Genomic DNA, 25142 nt, shown 5'->3' with positions numbered 1-25142 from the left:
GCGTTGTTGAAAAATTTTCTGAGTTAGGGCGTTTTCGAACTGGCTGCCGAGAAAGGTCGATCTTCCAATCAGCCATCGATATGTACATACTATGTGCATCCATATAGCAGCAATTAATTTCATTTAAAGAAATGGCGTATCGTGCCGATCCGCTAAAGCCTAGTGGATATTTTTAGGCGTAGTAATAATAATGCGGTTGCTAAATATTTAACTACTTCCGTTGAGGAGACATCTACCTCTAGTGTTGCTAATTTTATGTTCTTTGATATGATATCTACCGACGAGGTTGATGTCTGAACTAGATTTTATAGAAACTTTGATTATAGGAAAGGTGTCTGGACAAGAAGAAGTAGTCGGATTTCAGCGAGCCCGAAAGAACAACTGGTACGATGAGGAATGTCAGGAAGCTGCAGAGAAAAAAGATGCCGTCTACAGGGCCACGCTGCGATTTGGGCGTAACGCGCGCTATGTGGGACCGCTATAGAGATCTGAAGAGGGAAGCGAGACGTATTTGCCGCAATAAAAAGAGAGAGGCCGAAATACGTGAGTGCGAAGAGCTTGATTTCAAGCCAGCGACAGGAAGAATGCCCGAAAATTTTACCAGAGAGGTAGGCGACTTACGGAAAGTTTCAAGACCGGGGCGTACTCCTGTAAGAACAACAATGACGACCCAGTTACCGATGTTCAGAACGTACTTAAATTATGGAGGGAACAATTTTCCTCCCTACTTAATGGTAGCAGCACGGAAAGGTGTGGAAAAGAAGAACCCTAGCCCCCAGTCGATGTGCCTTCGCCTGACTATGACAGATGCTCTACGACTGGAATTTAAGTGTGCTCTGCCTAATCCACAATAAAGGCGACCCCGCCATTCGCGCCAACTACCGCGGGATCAGCCTTCTAAGCATAGGTTACAAGGTCCTATCGAGCGTATTGTGTGAAAGACGGAAACCTACCGTCACTGAACTGATTGGGCCTTACCAGTGTGGATTTAGGACTGCAAAATCCACCATAGAGCAGGTGTTCACAATACGCCAAATCTTGGAAAAGACCCGAGAGGTAAGGATCGACACTCACCACCTATTTGTCGACTTTAAAGCAGCTTTCGACAGTATTAAAAGGAGTTGCCAATACGCCGCTATGTCTGAATTAGGCATCCCCGCCAAACTGATACGGCTGTGTAAAATGCCGTTGAGCAATAACACCAGCTCTGTCAGAATTGGGAAAGACCCCTCCGAGCTATTCGCCACCAAACGGTGTTTCAGACAGGACGACTCCCTTTCATGTGACCTCTTTAATCTGATGTTGGAGAAGAAAATAAGAGTTGCAGAACCGAACCGCTCAGGAACAATTTACTACAAGAGCGTGCAATTGCTGGCTTATGCCGATGGCATCGACATCATCGTAAACAAAAACCGCGAAGTCTCTTCTGCCTTTTCCAAGTTGGATAAGGAAGCAAAGCGAATGGGTCTGGTGGTAAACGAGGATAAGACGAAGTATCTCCTGTCACCAAACAAACAGTCAGCACATTCTCGCCTTGGCACCCACGTCACTGTTGACAGTTATAATTTCGAGAAAATAGAGAATTTCGTTTACCTGGAAACCAACATTAATACCGATAATAATGTCTGCATGGAAATCCAACGGAAAATCACTACTACTTTGGACTGAGTAGGCAATTCAGGAGTAAAGTTCTCTCTCGACGTACGAAACCCACACTCTATAAGTCACTCATCATGCCCTTGCTGGCATATGGCACAGAAGTATGAAAACAGACAACATCCGATGAGGCGGCTCTTGGAGTATTCGAGAGAAAGATTTTGCGGAAGATTTACGGGCCTTTACGCGTTGGCGTTGGGCTGTATGAGCTATAGAACGACATGGACATAGTGAATCGAATTAAAATACAGCGGCTCCGCTGGCTTGATCATGTCGTTCGAATGAGCCCCGACGCTCCAGCTCTGAAAGTATTCAACTGGGAACCCGCTGGTGGTAGCTGAGGAAGAGGGAGGCCCCCACTGAGATGGAAAGACCAGGTGGAGAAGGACTTGGCTTCACTAGGCATTTCCAATTGGCGTCAGTTGGCACAGAAAAGAAACGACTGGCGGGCTTTGTTGAACTCGGTCAAAATCGCTTAGGCGGTTACAGCGCCATATAAGAAGAAGAAGACGTCTGGACAAACAAGAAAGTACGTTGTAAAAAAGGTATGGGAATTTATTACATACACTACTTTACAAAATTAGAAGTGGTATGTCGAATTCCTTCTTCATTTAGGGACACCCCTTCGATTGTTGGTTCTATAATAATTTTTCTGTATACTTTTAAGGGCTTTAGCTTTCGAAACCTTATGCCCCTTAAAGCATCGCACGCAGAATCTGGTGAAACTTTAATAAATCCTTAGTGAATACTTTGATTTGCACAGCAAATATACATATGTATATGTTTGTTCGTATCTTGGAATTCAGTTTGTTTATCTCTGAGGTGTATACGTACAATCGATATATTGCACTTTTAAGTCTGCCCAACGTCTCGTATTTCATGTAAAATTGCACGCATGCATGTTTATATATTGTACATACATATGTATGTACATATGTATATGTATGTATGTGAGTATGTACACGCCTTTACAGTTTCATAAGATGTGCTAATTGCGTAAAGTTTTTCATTTCAGCTCCAAGAGCCGGCGATATGAGTCAGATCCCCGACACTTCTTTTATACCGGATCTTCCGAAAGGCCCTCTGTGTAAATATCGCAATCGCGCAAAATTCGATTGGAAAAAACTAAAACTGATATTTGAAAGTGAGCAGGATTTGCGCATTAAGGTTGGTGAAATGATATTTGCTTTAATTACTGTCAGTTTTAACTTCAAACTGTCATATTTCCTTTGCACAGTATAAAGTGTGGAAGGTATTGGAAAATGATCCACTATTTTCCAAACACAAGACTACACTGCCTATCGATGAGCAGAAGCATCTCTGCGCCATGCAAGTGAACCGCATGCCACATCTGAATCTCATCCCGAAGGAGATCGAGCAGAAGAGCTTTAGCGAAAAAACAAAATATTTGATGAGCATAAATGAAGCTTTGCACACGTATTGTCCGAGTTTGTCGGTGAAGATCGCCTTGGGTGTGGGGCTCTTCAACAACGCGATACGCGCCATGGGCACAGAGCGGCATATGAAGTACTACGATGCGGCGTGGAATCGTGAACTCATAACATGCTTAGCCATTACTGAGCTTGCGCACGGTAGCAACACGAAAAGATTTCGCACAACCGCCACATACGATCCTAAAACGCAAGAGTTCGTCGTCAATACACCCGACTTTGAGTCGGCAAAGTGCTGGGTCGGTAACTTGGGGAAAACGGCTACGATCGCTCTGACATTCGCCAATTTATACACGGAAAATGGAGAAAATCATGGACTGCACGGTTTTATAATTCCTATCCGCAACCCAAAGACATTGCAGGCATATCCAGGCGTTTTGGTAGGAGATATGGGCGAAAAGATAGGACTCAATGGCATTGATAATGGCTTCGTAATATTTTCAAATTGTCGCATTCCACGCGAAAATCTTCTCAACCGCACAAGTGATGTGACACAGAAAGGAGAGTATGAAAGTGTTTTCTCCGAGCCAGGCAAGGTGCTTGGAGCGGCTTTGGAATCTTTTTCAGCGGGTCGTATTGGAATCATGCAGGAGTCAGCTAATACGCTAGCAAGCGCAACTGTGATTGCAGTGCGATATGCGGCGTTGAGAAAGCAATTTGGGCCCGAGAAAGATGGACCTGAAGTGCCGATCATCGAGTATCAGTTGCAAGTGAGTATTTGTGAACTTCACTCCATTATCGTAAAAATTATTTATGAAATTTACAATATTCGTTTATTTAAAAAATTTAGCAATGGCGAATATTCCCATATCTCGCGGCTGCTGGTGTCCTGAAAGTAGCTGTGGCCGAGCTGACTGACATTTACCTCGCAGTCATTGAAAGGTCGCAAAAGGATTCAAATGGATTTGAGTTGTTGGTGAGTGTGAGGTCTTACTTTAAAATTTATACGAAGTAAGTACACATTAGGGCACCCATATTTTCAAAAGTATTTCGCCCCTCGCCCATTTACGGGTAGCTCAGACCCTAAAAATAAGATTGCTTAAAAAAATAATTCTCGCTAGTGGAAACGAGCCACACCAGATTGATTTAAAAGCTCAAAAATTGGTCCGAAACCTATCCAATTAACTATCGTTCCGTAACTCCTAGGACCGTTTGTTCAATGTCTGCTTATGATTATCGATGTTTTCGACATAATTTTTTTAACCGAAGCTAACCGAGCATTAAACAAACGGCGTTTAAACTATAGGTATTTTATGTGGAATCAACTGACGAATATTTTTTTCATGCCTATTTTTGACATCCAGGTGCTTATTACCGCATCTTTAAGTCTATTTAAATTATTGAACAAACAATTTTAAAATATTTGTTTAAGACAAGCTTATATTATTGGTTAATAAAAAAATCGACCCCCGCACCACCTAACGGCTGTGGAGTTATTTCTTTCCATTTAAGTAATATACGTTATAAACATGAAACAAATCGGTCCGTAAATACGGGTTTTCCAAATATCTCCGCTCCAGTGCCACCTATCGAGTAAACATTTGTTGAGTTATTTCTTTTCATGTAGGTAATATACATTCCAAAAATGAACCATATCGGTTCATAAATACGATTTTTTTTTCAAAACTCTCGACACCCGCGCCACCTAGCAGATTAATTAACCTTTAACGTAGTATTGTCGTCGGGTGTTGATGTGCTGAGTTGGTACCGATTTAAAAAGGATCCATTACTCTCGATACTCGGTACTGAATAGAGGTATACGCCGCCGGGCCACGCCGCACAGTGGTTCGGATCGCAAATTTAGATGGACGAAACTATTTAAACAAATACTCGTTGATGGATCTTTACACCACTTCTTACCTAGGGGATTTTTGGGTCGCTGATTACGAATCTGAAGCCACTTATCAAAAATTCAAAATGGCGGATCCAATATGGCGGACGAAAATTAAAAAAAATCGGTAGAATTCTATGAAACTGGGTATCTGGGGGTTTCTGGGTCGCTGATTACATATCTAAATCCATTTACCAAAAATTCAAAATGGCGGATCCAATATGGCGGACGAAAATTCAAAAAAAATCGGTAGGTTTCTATGTAACTGGGTATCTGAGGGTTTTCTGGGTTGCTGATTACGAATCTAAAGTCATTTACTTCGGAACGAGCATTTTCATCAGATATTTCTTTCAATTTACTAATCATATAATCACGGACACCTTGTTGTCTTTTAGAAGTTTCAGCAACACTTCTCCAAATGTCAAACAACTCACTTCTTAAGATTTTATTTACCATGACTAAAATTTAAGATCACAGCAAGAAACACAAATAAATTTCAGAAAAAATTTTATAACAGCGCTTAAAGATTTGCATGCCTGTTGTATAATTTTTTAATTTCAGAAAGCAGAAAATTCGCGAGTTACTATTTTTTTTAACTCTTACATAACCAAAGTTTTTATAACTTGAAGTATTTTTCTGTTTTAACTTTTTTGTTTATAAAGTCAATTTGCAATTATGCAAATATCTGTGAGTGAAATTAGCAATCTTTTAAGTTAAATTTCAGCTTTTAAAATAGAGTTCTCAAATAGGCGGCGTTGACTTACTTTTTTTGTTTGTTTTCATATGTTAATGCTTTAATAAATGCAATTTCTATTTGAATGTATTGTCAGGAATGTATTCCAAGTACCATTAAGTATTTTAAAAACAAAAAAATTTTGACTTTCGTCCAGCTAGATCTGCTATCCGAACCACTGTGCGCCGCCGCCGTTTTTTGTCATTTATCATGCGCCGCCGCCTAGTTACGAAAATATCTGCGCGGCGGCGGCGGCGGCGGCGTTCGGCGCCTAAGGAATTTTGTACAAAGTTTTCATGTTGAATGCACATTGAAATACATCGTTTGAAGGAACTAAATACTACTCGTATAAAAACACTATTTTACGAAATGAAAATTACATTTTTAAAAGAAGTTTTTTTTTCATAATTTGGGCCACTGAACATTTCAAAAAAAAAGCGTAACTCAGAAAAAAACATAGGTAACACGTTTTTCGATCGAAAGCGTTTATTACAGTTAAATTATGGTCGAATACTGGTAATCTGACGATTTTTTCCGCAGTAGAAAATTTTTTTCAATACTACAACAATACTACTTTTTTATATACTACATCAACAAGAAAGTTATACACATCAAAAACTTTAACGCCAATATCTCAAAAAGCAGTTTTAACAGAAGCGCCCTTATTGCATCTAACTCCTCAATTATTGGAGATAAAACAAAGACTAGTTGATTTTGACTTTTTTTGCTAATTTTTACATTCGTAAGTATACAAGAACTAGGTGGCTGTGTGAAAATACGTTAGTATTCCTAAGGAGTGGTCAAACCCCAGGAAGGTTTTGCTCCCGCGCATCGCAATATTTTCTACACAGAGTTAAAGTCCCCCTTTTTGGTAAAAATTACAATTATTTTGCATTAGATTCTGTTCTCCTTAGAAAAATTTGGCGCTTAATATATTAATGGAAATTTTAACTATTTATAAGCCATTTTTCAAACAGTGGGTCAAAAAGTCCCGTTCTGGTGCGAGTTGATGGGTTAAACTTTTGGAAAAAAGTAGGCCAACCTTATTTTCAATATATAACCCGCAAAAAATCGTACGAGCTCCGTAATTTAACATAACGGTTGATAAGCTTATTGCAAAAATTTATTGATAGCGACATAAATTACCCCAATAGCTTAACCTTTAAATTTTTTTATTTCTTTAAATTGAAATGGTACATACGGATTTGTAGAGTACATAGAAATGTATGTATATTAGGGTGCCCATCGAAAATGGTTTTTTGTACGTTAGTACTACATATTTTCAAATTGTGGAAATTGTCGATGGTCAAAATTTAAAAAATTTTTGAAATTCAAGCAAAAATAGTCATTCAAAAACTCATGAATATAGAAAATCGTATTTCCTGACCTAAATCGATAGGCCGCGACCTCTAAATGGCCTTTAAAAAATCTATAAAAATAGGCAATAATATTTATCAAAAAAACTAATCAAATTAGGGGGTAGGGTCTTTAAATTTTCAAAAAAAAAGCATTTTCAATGGGAAACCTAATGTATATACTATATAGACTTTCTTCTGGTCGCCCATCCGTCAGCAGCAGTCACTCAACATTTGAATTGAATGAATGAATTAAATAGAATTATAATCTGATCACATGATAAAATTAGAAGCCTCATGGCTTTGAAGTTGACCACGCCGCTGCAGCAAAGCCTGTCGGCGTAAACCTCTAGTACCGAAACATTTAGGTTTCGAATAAAAGTGCACATAGGCCAAAAATATAGAAACGGTTCAGGGGAGACTCGCCTATCAAAACCCGAATGTAGGAGCCAATAGAGCTTTTAATAATGATTCAAATGAAAGATGTATATTTGTCGGTTCGAGGCCATAATGCAGAGAAACTCTAACTTGTTTGAAGCATTTATGTTCCAGCTGAATCGGACGATATCATTTTTATAGGCCTGGGGGCAGATTCTGTAACCAGTTAGCGGCAATTTTCGAATCAGTATCGGTTTTGTTGACGTATGATATGAAATATTTTTACGTCAACAAGTGCGATATCGATCCGAAACTTGTCGCTAACTGGTTACAGAATCTCCCCCCTGAAAGGCTTCTTCATCCGTCAAAGCATTTTTCTTGAACCTTGGATCGACTAAGGTTAAAACTGATAAAATAATATTTCTCTGTTGGGATAGGTTCAAGTGTTTTAGCCGATATCATATAAATTAGTAAAGAAAGTTTTTTCTTAACATGAAATGCATATAATGGCGCAGGTTTAATGTAAAGAATCGGTATCGGGTACCGAAAAGGAAGTATTGGGTATCGAAATCTTTTTTATGTATTGGGTACCGAGTATTGGATACCCACAATTCAGCGCATCTCTATCGTCGGGTTCTGAGCTAAGTTTAAAGTTTCAAGTCTCTAGCTCATCGGGAAGTCGGTTAAAAAATGATTGCAAGATTTGATTATGCGCAGGTGAAACATAATAAAAGCTTATAAAAAAGAAGTGTGCTGTTTTGAACTGCAAAAATTACACTGAAAAAAAGTAATTTTAGGTTCTGCCGTATGCCCAAATATGAACTGAAATTTATATAAATCTGTTATATATAATTCTCGTGTCACGTTATTGTCCACGATAAACTCCGAAACTGACTATCCGATTTGCTTGAAATTTTTTACGTAGGTAGCTCATTATAATGGTCATATAAGATATTTTTTTCGGGAAGTGGGCCAGGGACCGATCTTTTCGAAAAAATCGTATTTATGGTTCGATTTGCTTGAAATTTGGTACGTGGGTAGCTTTTTGTCTAGCTTAACATATATAATACTTTTTTTCCAGGCAGTGGAGCAGGGATCGATGTATTTGAAAAAATGTTATTTATGGTGCGATTTGCTTGAAATATGGTACGTAGGTAGCTTTTTGCTTAAGTTACATATAGGATACCTTTTTTCCGGAAAGTGGACCAGGGACCGATCTATTCGAAAAAAATTATATTTATGACTCGATTTGCTACAATCTGTAGGGCATATGTATATAGTGGAATAAAGTTTTAATTACGGATGATGGTCATATCGCAAGTTGTAACATATAAAGAGCGAATTGCGAGCTAATCGTCGTCTGCTTTAATATAATTATATATATGGGCAATAATAATATATAATAATAATAATATAATTATATATATGGGCATATACGAGTTTTTGCATACCCTGATTTAAATACATACAGATATTTAAAACGTGACCCAAGATGTCAGTCCGATCGAAGTGAACCCATCTACTTACTTTTACAAAAGTTCTTAAATCTAAATACCTAACTAAACTACTGCGCATACACTTAAATTTTATTATGCAGATATAATTTAAACCTAAATAAACCACAAGACGTATTCACACATTTGCTTAAAAATATTGATGAGCAAAGCGCTAAAGATATAAATACCTACGCATCCCAAATTTTGCGTTGTTTAATCTATTCTATTGTTTTCTATTCTTATTGTTTTCTGGGCGGATAGCCACACGCTTATGAGAGCCTGAGTGACGAAACAAAATATAGAAATAAAAATAAATATACTTATATAAAACAAAATAGAGTGTACTTCCAGATATTCTTAATAATTACTTGGACCATAATTGGCTCAGTAATTCGTGTAATTTTAGCAGCAAAAAATGCCGATGTTGTCGAACTTAACTGTCAAATACGAAATTTGTTGCCAGGCAGTCTGATGGATTTTAAGTCAATCAACACCATTATTGATGAAAACGAGACCGTCAATTTTTCGCTTGAATTCTCTTGATATGCCATGATGCAATAATACAAGGTGGTATCAGTTGTGACAGCTCGATTTGACACTGCCTTTGCTCAGTATAATAAGAATAAAAACGGGAAGAAATGAATCCCCAATTGGGGGAAAAATATAAACTTTCATATTTTCTTCTACACAAAATTTGATTTTTTATAGTATATTCGTAATGAAATGAAATAACATAAGATAAAATACCTTTTTGAGAAAACAAAATGTGTATACTGAGAGAAAAAAAATCAACTATATTATTAGGGAAAGAATTGCTAAAGAAGTAACACTGTTTCACCTAGCGAGAAGTTGCCAACCGATAACACCTTGTATTATTGCATCATGTGGATATGCCAGGAATGCCGCCACACAAACTTCGACTGAAAATTGATCCACCAGTCATTCTTTTGCGTAACTTAAATCCACCAAAGCTATGCAACGGTACACGATTAGTCACAGTGTTGCCACTTTGTGAGTAATTCCTCAAAATGTGAGGAATTTCAGGTGCTTGAGTATTTTTTGAGGATTTTTATTTTGAGGAATTTTCTCTCGATATATTTGCAGATAACAAATGCAACCATGTTTTACACAAGAGAGTTGTTAAATCGTTCTGCAAATTTTTGAGCAAAAAGCTTTCCGACGTTTTTTAAGTAGCGAAATACACCACACAAGTGGCTTGTCAAACATTCTTCAAACCTACTTTTCCAATTTCGCCATACACCATGCAAACATGCCTCGTTGAAGCAAAGAATTCTAGTTTTCTTCCCGTTCACAATGTAAAAGGGTTTATTTTTCTTCGATGTTTCTCTCTTGCGTCCTCATTAGTAAAAATTCCGTTGCGGATGAGGCGATTTTATCATACAAAAAGTAAGCGATTTGATCAAACGTCAAAATGGCGGCCAGAAAATAAAAAAAAATTCATTTTTGTTCACATTTCCCTCAAACGGCTTGTCAAACCTTCAAACACCCCCATACACAGCATAAATAGCTTTAGGGAGAGGGATATTTTGCTTGGTTTGTCAAGCAGCTTGTGTGATGTTTTTCGCTCTTAAGCCATCTGCATTTGCTGCTAAATACTCAAAATGCTATCGATAATTTTTTTCATTCCATCGTTATATTTTCAACTTATGTATTTTGAACTTGCAAAATCTCGGTAACGAATGGAGAGAACACGCATTGTTCGATCATAAGGATATTCATATTGATTCTTCATTAGGTCCAGAAAATTATAGGAAACAAGTTCTTGAATTAAAGTATTCTTCAGGTTCATATAAGTTTCCCAATTAAAAATAATTACATCTGCATTGCTAATATAGCCCTTTTCTAATGCTTCAGTAGAATGTATATTTAGTAGTTTAAAAATGTGTAGGACTAACTTGAGGACCAGATTGAGCACTGATATAGTTGCAGCAATATTAGCTCTGATCCAGTACTCCATGAACTTACAGGTTTTTACACGATCTTGCAGGAAGTTACAGGAAAAATGTTCCCGTACTCCAAAATCCTGTAAATGAGAGCGATTTTCGGAGAGTTATGTAGAGAATGAAGTTGCAAGATTTTACCCGAATTTTTTCTTCTGGTAAAATCATGAAAAGTGTCAAACGATCGGCTGTTTGACGTTTTTACAGGAAGAATGCTTTTTTCTTCCCGTACTTTTTGGTTGTTGCTCACTTTTTACTCTCACTTCAGAGAGTAATTTTGCTGTTTGACATTTTTACAGGATTTTACACGAAAAGTATTGGATCAGAGCTATATACAAACCAAGGCATAAAAAACAACGGTGATACATTGTTTGAACCACAAGAACAAATGTACCAATTGAATTGAAGATTGTAATTAATTTTTATACTTGGGGTTTTGAAAACGGTGTCGTAAGTGTCGTATTGTTGTATGTCGTAAACTTTAGAAGCTCAAATAAACGTTTAGTGAACATAAAACCACAACCAACTGTTTTTTAACACTGCGAAAATTCCTAATATAACTTTGATGGTACTTTTTGAACCTCTTAATATGTTTTTTTAGGCGTTTAAAGTTTACGACATACAATAATACGACACTTACGATACGATTGTGAATACCCCAAATAAGTACCTGTAAATAGTATGCAGTACAAATACTCATTGAGTAGTCCACTTGCAAAGTGCGCTATGTAAATTTTTTTCGATTTTTAGTTTTTGGTGGTTAACGTACCAGTATTTAAAGTAGTTTCATGTCCACTAAAATCAAATGCAAAATCCTTATATATTCTGAAAAAAATAGCATCAAATGTTAGCTACTCTAGTAAAAGTCGCTATAATACTTACTGTATGTATATATACACTTTCAAAAGTCGCTATAATATTTATTGTACGTATTTATACAAATTCAAAAGTCTCCATCTTCTGATGAACTTAGAAAACTGCAAGAAAACGTGGTAGTTTCGGTGCCTAGTGGAAGACGTCTTGAAAAAGAAGAAGACCAACCTTCGTGGTAGAGAGAACGCGAAAAGCTTAAAAAAGCTGGCTATGTAAAACTTAAGCTGATGCCACATAAAACTTTTGCTTCGCTTCACGTGACAGATTCGCTTTGACAGATAAGATGAATTGTATGAAAATGCACAAAGCACGTCACATAGATCGTTGAAGCTGCAGCGCGAAGCAAAAATATGGCCAACTCCATCTTTTTGCGCGCTTTGACAATCAACCGGTTTAATATTTATTTTGTTTCGCCCAAATTCGAGTTTTCATGTAGAAACATAAATCTTAATTACATTGTTGATATTTTTAAAGCAAAATATATAAAATCCACAGCAATTTTGACGAGTAAAAAAGCAGTACAAAATTGTTTTCTTCGCACCTTTTGCGTCTGGCGCTTCGCTGGCAAAGTTATAAATGTCACGCAAAGCTACAAAGTTTTATCTGGCATCAGCTTTACTGTTTCAAAACTCGCTATATTTAATTTCTATATATAAAATTTGCAAAAACTACCACACTGCGATTTTGATTTTTAATGTTATTAGGCTCTTATTTATCCAAATTTTCAGATAATAAAAAAAAGTATACAATTTGGATGTTACTTGTTGTTGTACACGTTTTTTTTTAATTTATGGCTTACTATTATAAAATCATATAACGCTGTTTGCAAGTGGACTACTCAAATATTGTTCATCGCCTAGTTCTTAATTAATTGAAAGTATTGATAAATAAAAATTCATTTAGGTAAAACAATTATAGAACATTGTTAAAGATCATCTTAATAATCAATTATCTACCTAATTTGTTATACAGTGGTATCTGGGTCGAGTGAACTAATTAACGCAGGACCAGTTCATAGAAAACAGATTGTTCACTATATCCAGATTGAGTTTTTTTTCTTTAAAATCAATTTTATTACTATAAAAATTAGTTACATATTAAGAATGAAAGAAAGTGATTATAACCGTCTGTTTTTTGCGTTCAGTAAGCGCTTTTTGTATTGCTTTGTCTGGAAGGCTCAGCAATGCCAAAATGCTTGAAAAATCTGTAGTATTGACCTCAGCCCATTCAATGCATTTGGGGTTCAGTGGGCATGTGAATAGATGTTCCGAGTCATAGGGCGTCACTCTGAATGCCGGGAATTCATTTGGCACATCAGCATTTATTCTGCTTAGGTATGAGTTCAACAAGTTGGGCTATGGTGGTCCGAATCTCCCGATGCAGACGTAGCTCTGTCTCGTCTACGTCTGGTGGTTGCGTGCCCAGAAAGGCATTCACTGATCGAGAGTCTATATAACTCGGGACTGGCTCTCTGTGAAAGCCGTTCAAGGCCTGACGGTAAGCTGTTGGGTTCGCAAGTAGTTTTATGAACCCCTTTCGAAGGTTACTCTGAGGATCTTCGGGTTATTCACCATCGGAATTGGTTCGTCGTCGACGAGAATACTCAGTTGCAGTCTGACCTCCTTCGTCCAAGTGGTGAAAAGCGTTGCTGAGGATTTTGTAGGAGAGGGTTAGGCTCCGTGCAGTGAAGAAGTGAGAAAGCTCGGCGAGAGAACCAATATCGAGCAATCGTCAGCATAAGAGAAAATCGGGACTACCTCTGGTGGTTGATGGAGCTTAGAAATGTAAAAGCTGAACAGATAATTCGCCGCCCACCGTTTTTCTTCTAGTTGCGTTACTAGAATAGTTCTCTCACTGGGGCGGTTTCGGTTAAGGCTGATGCTTCGCTGGGGCCAGGTGATTTGTGTAGTGCGGGGGTAGAAGGGCCTCTACTGTCTTCGCTACCGGGAAAAGGAGAGTTATCGGGCATCGCTCCGGGTCCGACGAAGTGTGGTCTTCAAAAGATATTTCAACTCTGTCGTCTCGCTTCGTCGGATTGGACAGTGACCTCACGGTTGACCACAGCTTGCTCACACCAGAGGCGAAGTTACAGATCTTCAGATGGTCTTCCCGCTTATTCCGCTTATTTAAGTAAACAAGTTGCCGAATCTCTGAGTTGAGATCCCTGATACGGTGATTTCCGGGATTGGCCTGGCGAAGGTTGTCACGCTCATCGGTAGGACAGCCGCTTCAGCAGGAAAATTCGGACGGGAGAAAGCAGCGGGCTGCAGCAGCAGTAACAACCCTGCGGAATTTATGCTCACCTACGTCAACGGTGGCATTTTTTGACAAACATATACGAGCATACACCTAATTTCCCAATTCGTGATTACCCTTTTTGTTATTAAAATTGTCGTTACAGTTTTGAATTTGGAAGGAATTGGTTTTAAAGTTTGTTCAATCTACAAAGACTCAAAATTGATCACCCTATAGAGTACTCAATGGAAAAATTTTCATGTTCACTCTTTCGAGGTGTTCGTAGCATCGGGTGTTCACTCCAGCCAGATAACACTGCATTAAAATTAAATTAATAGTAACTTAAGCATTTTGTATGCTTAATACTTAAGCATTTTGTTGAAGCTTAATTTGAACTTTCCGTCATTCTTTACCAATGGATCCCCTTACTATATCAATTATAATATCCAATAATTGAACGAAATACAAAAAAGCCACAGTTGTGGGATTAACCGTGGTATGAAACGGCGGATCATTGGAGAATCGCAGGAACTTCTTCACGGACATGATGCTTTCGTTAAGTTATTTAAAAGCATAAACAGACGGCAGCGTTGATCCGGATCAACTCGTTAATTCGGAATTATCTCGGTAATTAACTGCAGTTGATCCGGATTAAGTCCCAGAGTTAATTCCCAAACTTAACTCGGATCAAAGGAATTTTCGATGACAACACTGACCAAAACTCGGAGAGCGTAGAATACAGGGCAAATGCAAAATTAGCATGGACATATACCTTTTCATCGGTAATGCAGTCACTAATACTAATTCAAATAGGAATCCAATTTAAAATGAATAAGAACTTATTTCGGTGACTGCATTACCGACGTCAGGGTGGATGTCCATGCTAGTTTTGCAGTTTCTTTGTGTTCTACGCTAACTGAGCAAATAATGCAACCGATTCCTCCATCCGTGGTAGCCGAGTGCTGAGAGCTGTGTACTACAAGCCTGTAGGTCCCAGGTTCGATCTTCGGTTGGAGCGATTGCCAAAAAGATTTGTTTTTATTATTTCTTGTATTTTTCTAAATTTTATTTGATTTATATATTTAATTGTTTTTTATTTTATTTTCGTTTGTTTTATTTTATTTCACATTTTTTATTTTATTATTAGTTAATTTAAATTTGTAGAGTTTAATTTTACTAAAAAAGTCAAAATCAGCTAACTAAAAACAACTTAAAAATAAATAGAAGTTATAATTGAATCAATAAAAAAACTTAAATGAATATTCTACTGGCCGTGGGATTCGAACCTACGACCTCGCGGCTCGTTAATCCGCATTACTGCCGTCTGTCAAGGCACAATTTTGATCAGATCAATTGCGGTGTTAATCCGGATCAACGTTGCCGTCTGTCTATGCTTTAAGACTGCAATGGAAGGTGTGCCTTCTAACGACCACAAAACCATAATTAGAGCAGATAAATGTGCCACTGGGAGTTGTCAACGTGAATTGTTGGTGAAAATGTTTCGATAAAAAATTTAATTTTGGGCGGGACGAAGTTCGCCGGGTCTGCTAGTACTCATATAAAAAAAATTATAATAAGATACCGAAAACAAATCAAATCACTAGCTAATTGCAATAAACATTTGATTCACATTTAGTTTGTCACTTTTGTACGAATATTATTAAGTCAATCCAGTAGCGCGTTTCACTAACTTTTAACAATGCGACTTGTCGAGTTGTAAGCTAACAATTTTTGTTTTCATTTCATTTCCTTTATTGTGTATATGATTATATAAACCTTACAGACTAGATTCACAAGTTTAACTTAACTAAAAATGTATAACTAAGTATATAGAGATTCAATCATTAAGCTAAAACGGGATCTCGGCCGTGCAAAATCTGGATCAAGGCTACTAAAAATTCGATTGAATTCAATGAGGGCTCTAGCAATGGGGTCAAAATAATGGTAATTGGCTTTAATTAGCTTGACATGAAACGGATACTGAAAGCGTAGTGTTCATTGCGAACATTGATGCTTATCAGCTCAAGTAACTCCGGGCAATCAATGAGACCAGAAATGATATCATAAACAAACATCAGCGAATGAATGGATCTTCTCGATTCAAGTGACTTCATCCCTATTAGCAAACAGCGGACACTATAGGGTGGCAAAGGGGCAGTGAAATTAAGAGATTTGATCGGATTCCAGATTAAGGAAGCATATTCCAATTTTGATTGTACTAAAGAATTAATAAAATTTAAAGTCCGTTCCATAGCGGCGAAGAAAGGCTAGGTTAGAGTAGACTTTAGGTATAATATAGTTAATGTGATTCACAAAGATAAACCCCGAGTCAAACATCACTCCAAGATACACAAATTCACGAACAGTAGACAGGCTTACATCAAAAAGGGAATATGTTGACCTAATGAAGTTTAGGTTTTTAGAAATAGTCATGTGAAAACATTTCTTAATATTGAGAGGTAGTTTATTTCTCGAACTCCAATTATCCGAGTTATTAAGATGTTCTTGTAAAGACAGAACATCTGACAATAGAGATGGAAAACTATCGATAGTCGGTAGCCACAACGTTCGATACTATCGAAAATGTCGACACTATCGATAGTTTTGTTTAAAAAAGTCCAAAAATTTAATACAGAAACTTTTATTGAAATGAGACCAGAATTGCTAAAATATGTCCATATTTTTGTTAAGGAACAAAAGTTTATCAACGATTTTTGGCTTCAAGCACCATCTGCGGCTCTGAAATTTGTATGTTACCGGCCGCCTTCACATGCTAGAAAATCTCGCTACCGTTCTGCTTTTTTCTCTCGCAAGCGAGATATAGTTTTGTTGACTGGGCATTTAACAGCATACTTTTTAATTTGTAAAATGTAGCAGAAAAAGAAGGTTCGATCTTTGTAAGCTAAATTTGTATTTTTCACCAAAATAAATTACGTTGCTACTCTGAAGAATCCTGCGAAATGAGAAAATACCCGTCAAACAACAAAAATTACAGTTGAGAGCATGCGAGAGCTCCAAGACCGCTCGGTATGCGAGAAAAAGTATGCTTCATACTATTTGCGGTCTACACGTGGGGGATTTCGCATGCGTCATAACGAAAGCGAGATTTTCCAGCAGATGAAGACGGCCGGTTACTGAATAATGCATGTATGAGTGAAAACTATCGATAGTGCCATCGATAGTTTTCCAGCTCTATCTGACAAACAAGTAATGCTTCTAAGGCCCAAATTCACAGTGCGTAGTTAACCTCTGATAAGAGTTTAACTATTGATTTTCATATTCACAACGCTCAGTTAACAAAAGTTTAAACCAGTAGTTAAAATCTTGTGAAATTAAATTTTTCTTTGTGGAACGAATTTCAAATTTGAAAAGAAAATTCTTAATTTTTAGAATTTGTATATTTTCAGGCGATTGGAATTTCTATAGCTAACTATGTCACTCTGAATACAAATTCATAGTTAAACTCGTGTTGGTGGTTAAGTTAACAAACGTTTAACTAAGCACTGTGAATCCGGCCCTAAAAATTTTTAAGTCGTCAGCGTAGAGTAAAAACTTTGAGTGCTTTAAACAATATCCAATGTCATTAATAAAGAGAAGAAAAAGAATTGGGCCAAGGATACTACCCTGTGGAACCCCAGAAGTGGCGTTAAAAGTGGAAGACTTAGTATTTTCAATTTCAACATAAGAGATTCTGTTGGAAAGATACGAACTAACCCAGCATAAAAATGCTGAGTGGAACCCTAACCGTTCCAGCTTATGCAGTAAGATACTATGCGTATCAGTATCGAAGGCCTTCGAGAAATCGGTGAAGATTACATCGACCTGAGATCCGCTCTTGAGCGATGAGGTACAAAACTGAGAAAAAGAAACAAGATTCGTGACTGTCGAACGGCCACAAACAAAACATGTTGATGCGGGTCAATTATTTCTTTAATAGCAAAAATAATAATTTCTCATTGACTATTTTTTCAAATAGTTTTGAGCAGTTAGAAAGCTTAGAAATAGGTCTGTAGTTCGTTACATCGGATTTGTTGCCTGATTTAAAAATTGGCGTAATCGACGCAACTTTCTAGCGATCAATAAAGATACCTTTAGACAAAAGAAGAAAGTCCGTTTATATCACATTTCATTGAAGTTTGTAGTTTGGAGATGCCATTAATAACATCCAACTTTGTGACAGCAAGAGATCCAAAGTCAATAGTTTGTGAGATGTCACCACCACACCAGGCAAACTACTATAGGAGGTAGTGTCAACGACAAAGTTAGATTGTAAAAATCCGAAAAAAGATTCACAGAGTCCAATAGGCACTCAGATTGCGTTCCATTGAACGACACGCAAGTAGGAATGTTAGAGTAACCTGTTTTAGATCGAATATGTTTCCAAAAAGCTTTAGGATTTTCTTTTAACTCCACTTCATACCGGGAAATATATTGTTTATATAGGAATTTGTCAAGAACATTGAAACTAGTCATATAATGAATATATTTTTATTTTAAAGATACATCATTGGTGGCTTTAAATAGAGTAAAATATATATTCCTCAGATTCTTTAATCTTTTTAAGTCTCTAGTATACCAGTGTAATTTATGAATTCGTGCAGGGAGAAATGAATGATCAGCTCTAAAAATTTCATAGATTTTCAGCAAGAATGCTTCAAAATACTCTGGGACGTTTTTTGACAGAAAAATTAATTTCCAATCAACTTCAAGAATTTTTGAACTCAGGGAGTCAAAGTCGGCATCCCGAAAATTAAAAAATGTTTATATTATTGGACACTGAAACAAAATCGATAGACTTTAGAGAAAGAGATAGAGGGACATGGTGCATGTCAGATTTACAGATGGGGAAAGCACATTCCGTAAGATGAAAAGTCAAATTTTGATCGACAAAAATTAGATCAAGGATATTATTAAGCTGATTGAAAAACGAATTTATTTGAACAAGGCTTATACTGAACATACTATCAGTGAAATTAATTTCATGGAAGTTATTAACATTCGTCGGTGTTAAGATGCTTTTACCTAGAAAATTGAACCAAACAATTTTATTCAAGTTAAAGTCACCTAGAACACCAAAATTACACTCCTCATTATTTTTCATAAAGGTTAACAATGTTATTCACAGGCTGAATGTATAGAGAATCTGTACTAGCTGGCGGAATGTAAGAGGCCCAAACAAATATCTTGCCATGATTACCATAGATACAAACGCAAAGCTGGCCAATAAGGGAGTCATTATTTTCAAGCTAAACAGCAGCGGAGCGAAATGATCGATGGACAGCTATTAAAACCCCTCCTCCTCTTTGACAATTTGTTTTATCTGCATCTCTATCTTTACGATAAGTAAAAAACAAATTGGGATCAAAAAATTCCCCACCAGAAAAATTTGTATTCAGCCACGTTTCGACAAGAACATATGCATCGAATTCGCAACGAGAAGTAGCCAAGAAAACATCTTTGGTTTTAGTTCGCATTTCCGAGATGTTTTGGTAATAAATATAAAAATTTTGTTTATCACTCTTAATATTAGTATTTAGTTTGTTCCAGTACACTAGAGCATAGTAAGAAATAGTATGAAATTACAGGAAGTCGTTCCCGTACGCAAGAATTTCTTTCACTGGGAACACTTTTGAGCGAGTAAGAGAGCAACTTTTCCCAGTCAGAAGTAACAGGATTTTGCCCGAAGTTTTTCTTCCTGCAAGGTCATGAAAAGTGTCAAACGATAGGCAGGGTTGCATTTGTAAACAAACACAGAACGGAGTGCGATCAAAGATGGAAGTAAACAACGAAATATTTGAATATGTACGTAGTTATTCTTAATATTATAGTTTTTAATAATTATTTACTGATTTTCGTGGCACCAGAGGTCTGTCTGGATGATCGGAATTGGGCAATGCCACACCAGTACCGTGCCACACTATGACTCGAAGAGGCATTGGGACAGCCATTGTTGCCTGCCACCACAGGTTTCCTTCTCTTGCAACGTTCGCAAGCAAATTTGGATGTCGGTACGTCCATCAAGGTACCTCTGGCTTCTGGAGTATCCTCCGTAGACCTGTGCCACTTACTGAATGCAGCGACAGGAGGAGTGGAAAGAGGACCAACTCTGTCATTGGAGGGTAGTTGGCAGCGAACTGCTTCTCTACCTACATCCCCTGCAAGAGATTGGTCCTGGATTGGCTTTTCCTCCCTACTCTCCTCCATTATGCGCTCCTGGTATATGACGTTGGGGATTTTGGCAATGGTTGGGACCGCAAATGCGGATGATTTCCCACAGATACTACTAAAGTAGTTTAAAGATTTAACTAAATACAAGTTGTTAATAAATTTGAAGATGTGCGTTTAACAAAACTTGTTTAATTTTCTCTGAAATCTTAATAACATGGTCACTAGGGTGCCCATCAACCCTACCCCCTAATTTTATTCGTTTTTATGAGAAATATTATTACATATTTTTATAGATTTTTGAAAGGTCATTTAGAGGTCGCGACCTGTCGATTTAGGTCAGAAAATAACATTTTGTAGATTTATGAGTTTTTGAATGACTATTTTTGATTCGATTTCAAGATCGAATATGATTTATAATAATCTAGGCTTGTTGGGATTTTTTATCGGGTAAAATAAAAAAATACCCATATTTCTCATATTTTTTTTAAGAATTAAGAAAATATGGGTCTATTTTTAATTTACTTTAATTAGGGGTAGGGTCTTGAAATTTCCAAAAAAAAGCATTTTCGATGGGCACCCTAATGAATAATAGTGCAAACGACTTCGGTCTTGTTTCTTAGGTGTTATTTAAATCGTTTCATAAAAATCTTTTTTTGGCATATCTTACTATGTATTTTTTTTAAATTTTTTAATATATTTTGCATAGTTCTTGCATACGGGTCACTCCATGTAATATTTACACGTCGATATTTTTTTGGGGGTTAAATATATATTTTTTTAATTCTTTATCGAAGAAAAGAAGACACCTATTTTTTTTATATATTTAAAATAGTTAATAAAAAAATAAATAAATAAAAAATGCGATTTTAATGCAATTTTTTTTTATTTTAATCTATCTCATACTCTCATGGAAAGCCGAGGTAATTACGCATATTTTGATACCTTAACTGATTTTCTCCGACAAATAGTTCATTAACTGCAAACAAATAAAAAAAAATACTTCTCCGTGAGTTCAAAATTTCGAGAATTTTTTTTTCGAGATTTTCTAATATCATGACGAAATAAAAAAATAGGTGTCTTCTTTTTTTCGATAAAGAATGTAAAAACATATATTTCACCCCCAAAAAAATATTGAGGTGTAAATATTGTATGGAATGACCCATATAGTTTGCATATTCAATTTTCATAAAAATCCGAGCTCTATTGATGGTTTATGAAATTTTGAGTTGTGCCGTTATTGCAGAGGACCATCGAATTATGTATATTTACTTGCGTTAAGTGCTAAATCCAAAAAACTCTTATCCACATTTCAGACTCAAATCGTTTCCGAAATTCATGCAGTTATCTCCTCATCGAAACCTTTAACCACATGGACGGCAAGAGATGCTATTCAGGAGGCGCGAGAAGCTTGTGGTGGACATGGCTATTTGAAAGCTTCCAAGCTGGGGGATCTGCGCAACGATCACGATCCCAGTGTCACTTACGAAGGCGACAACAATGTGCTTGGCCAACAAGCTTCCAACTGGCTTTTACGGCAATGGACCAGCGCCGTTGAGAGTCCAGTGGGCACTGTGAATTTCTTGAAAAATCGAGGTGATATTTTACAACGCACCTACGAAACTATCTTGCGTGAAGTGCCCATCGAATCTATGGATTGTAAGTGAAATCAATATGCATGAATACAATAAGTAAATACCTTTCGCCCGTTTGCTAGAAGACTGTCAAAAAAAAAAAAACTGAACAATGCAGAAAGGATAGAAGAAAAAAGTTAGTTATATAGTTATATTAGTTTTCCTTCCAACTACTAATGACATTCTTCCAGAAAATCGGCAATATGTATCTACATACAAACTCTGTTAACCTAACTTTACCGTTAATTTCCTACAAAATCTTTTTCAATTTCTTACAGTTGTCCTTCACTGTTACGAATGGATGCTCTGCTATTTACTTGACCAGACATCGAGGCGTGTGGAGCAAGATACAAAAGCAGGTGTACACCGCTTCGATGCGCGCAACAATGCGCAGGTGTACGGTGCGCGCGACTTATCATTGGCTTATGCTGAATATTTCGCCTTGAGTCGTTTCAGCAAACGTTTCCGCCGCTTGAACTTAAACAGAGAACTGTCACAAGTGCTCAACATCCTTTTCGCAGTCTATGCGATGTGGTGTATTGATCGCCATATGACCACCTTCTACTTGGGTGGATTTGCGAAATCGCCTTCTTTTGCGGAGGCGGTGCGCACGCGTTTACTTTCTAAATGTGGTGAACTCAAGGATTCGGCTGTGTCGGTGGCGGATGCCTTGGCGCCGCCCGATTTCGCACTAAACTCGGTCATCGCTAAATCCGATGGTCTCCTGTACGAAAATTTACAAAGCGAATTTATGACCAATCAGGGTGCATTTGAGCGACCTGCTTGGTGGAAGGATATTATTATTCCTCAAGTGAAGTCGAAGCTTTAAAAGAACAAGCGGAGATGGCTAACACAAAATTTTGCATTTTTCTAGTTCTAGAGCATTTTATGAAAAGAATAACAGTATTGTATTGTAATGTAATGTGTGCGTGAATCAAGGAGGTGATTGTGTTTGTGTATTAGTATAACCGATTGTAGTGATACCTATGATAACGGTACAAGTTTATAATATTTTCGTGGATTCAGATTTTTACATATGCAAGCAATTTGATATAAAAGTTTATTAAATAGATAACCGTGTATGTCTTTTCGAGGTATATACAGACACACATATTTAAATTTGAAATTTTTTTATATTTACTTAACAAAATTTACATTACCTCTAATGTATTTCTTGTGTTGAAGTTATTGCTGCCGCTCGGAAATACGGCTGACATCTCTGTATTTTGTATCCGTTAAGATTTTGAATCATTTAAAGATTTTAACTGAAATAACACCGAGATTGTTTTTGGTTGAGATTTAAAAAAAAAAAACTGTGGTAGTGAGGGGGTTCCTCTTTGGAGTCCAAGGACTCGAAATCAGTGAGGGTATTTAAAAAGCATTGTCTACAAACGCTAAAATATATATAATCTCAAAATAATTGCATCCTTAGGCAAAAAATTAATATTTTATTATTGAAATTATAATCTCTATTTAAATGCAGTCGTATGAAGGGGTCTCATAAACAACCCAGAGACAAAATTTAATTTAAAAAAATTTAAGTATATACATGAGTACTATATCAAAAACCAGATTATAACGTTGAACGCTTGAAAATCGTTCTTGCGATAATCGCTTCACTTTTTCTCCTAAGTCACTCCGAAACACTTCACTTTTGGTATGTTTTCATTAAGGCATCTAGTATCGGGATTCCCGATCAAGACCTCGGGATCCCGGGATCCCGGGATATAATTTAATTTACTACCAAATTAAAATAAAACGACATTCAGACAATGTAATGGCATACAAGAATTATAAAATACAACCCTACAAATAATCAAATAATATATTACAATTCTAACACTACTCTTATTCTATGTTATATTATATTAACAGGAGACACAATATATTTTAGGTATATATTGAATATTGCGACATACTTATGCTTCCAGATGCACGAAGAAAACCTATCCGAAAGTTGTATTCAAGCAAGTTTCAGCGGTATTTGAAAAGCACTGTAAGCCAAAACGTATTTTAACAGTACGCGTTTTGGGCCATATGACAATTTTCTTTAATATTTATAGAGTCAGAAGCAATCAGCACGAATCGCAATATATTTATAATATTTGTTTTTGTTATTTATAGCCTTATTACAATTACATTCAACAATTTATATTGAGCTTGAGACCCTTTTATAAGGCGAACTTAGCACAGTGCGTAGGCAACTGGCTGAGTCAGCTGGGGTCGTCGGTTCGAATCCCGCTGAAGAAGTCTGATGAGGAAATGTAGTGATTTCCGAAATCTACCATTCGAATTACGAACTTCTACCATTTTTCCAAATTGTTGTTGCTTTTCCACGATAGTTTTTCATTAAACGGCCTCAAGCCCAATAAAAATTATATATATATATAAAATAATAGCCGTTTTCGTTGTTCGGAGTTAACTCAAAAACTACTGCATAGATTTCAGTCAAATTTTCAGAGGTTATACCTTGCATATATGGTCCTATTATAGGCTACCAGAAAGCTCGCTAGGTGGCGCTGGGGTCGAGTTATTTATAAAAATCTTATTTATGAACCGATTTCGTTCAAATTCAAGATATGTACTACCTGCATGATGGGAAAAATAGACCCGCTAGGTGGCGCTGGAGTCGAGTTATTTATAAAAATCATATTTATGAACCGATTTTTTTAAATACAAAATGTAAGCTACCAACATGATGGAAAATACGTTTACCAAAAATAGACCCGCTAGGTGGCTTTGTGAACCGACTTCGTTCAAATTCAAATTATAAGCTACCTACATGATGAAAAAAGCATTTTCGAAAAACGGACCCGATAAAAGCCCTATTTATTAACCTATTTTGTTAATGCAAATTCGAAACGTTTATTACTTTCATGATGATTTTTTTTTTCATTCGAAACATATATATACATTAAATTGGTCCAATTTTTGTGTGGGGAAAAAATTTTCATTCTAGAAAACGGGGCACCCCGTTAGTTTTTTCCTTTTATTATTTGTAATATCTATACCAACTTTCCCTTTTCTACTGCAACTAATACTGGGTGCTCAATGGTCTTGAAATGCGCTGCCGGATCGCTGTGAAACTGGCAAAAACATTGGTGATTTTTATAAAAAGGTACTGTTGCCATGACAACTGAAACTTGCGATATTTTTTTAGATAATTTAAATTTGAATTGTTCTTAGGTTACTTAACCAATTCTTTGATTATTATATATACACAATTCTTCCAGAGTAAAATGTGTGCATCATGAGCATCTTCTAAATGTATACATAGAAACTTAAGGTTTGGTACCGGCAACTCTTTCGGCAAAAAGAAAAATTTTGGAAGGTGCCTCAAACCCTGTCTTGGAATTTTTTTTTTTTACCACTCC

The 25142-nt window shown here is 36.7% G+C and overlaps 1 protein-coding gene across 2 annotated transcripts in view; it reads left to right on the top strand.

Annotated features, from left to right (window-relative positions):
• The window catches only part of LOC118735223 (peroxisomal acyl-coenzyme A oxidase 3), a 144984-nt gene extending 121371 nt beyond the window's left edge, over positions 1–23613 (top strand). For both annotated transcript variants that reach the window (XM_036464877.1, XM_036464876.1), the window contains exons 2-6: positions 2672–2823; positions 2894–3817; positions 3898–4023; positions 21451–21793; positions 22047–23613. In XM_036464877.1, coding sequence (XP_036320770.1) covers positions 2689–2823; positions 2894–3817; positions 3898–4023; positions 21451–21793; positions 22047–22597 — 2079 coding nt within the window. In that variant the 5' untranslated portion in view covers positions 2672–2688 and the 3' untranslated portion in view covers positions 22598–23613. The remainder of the gene's footprint in view (positions 1–2671; positions 2824–2893; positions 3818–3897; positions 4024–21450; positions 21794–22046) is intronic.
• Positions 23614–25142: the final 1529 nt, after the last annotated feature.

The sequence above is a fragment of the Rhagoletis pomonella genome, unplaced genomic scaffold (assembly GCF_013731165.1).
Source record: "Rhagoletis pomonella isolate Grant_MI unplaced genomic scaffold, Rhpom_1.0 Rhpom_scaffold_00003, whole genome shotgun sequence".
In the NCBI taxonomy this organism is placed as follows: domain Eukaryota; kingdom Metazoa; phylum Arthropoda; class Insecta; order Diptera; family Tephritidae; genus Rhagoletis; species Rhagoletis pomonella.
Note: the sequence above shows the minus strand (reverse complement) of the source record. Positions and strands in the feature narration are given on the sequence as shown.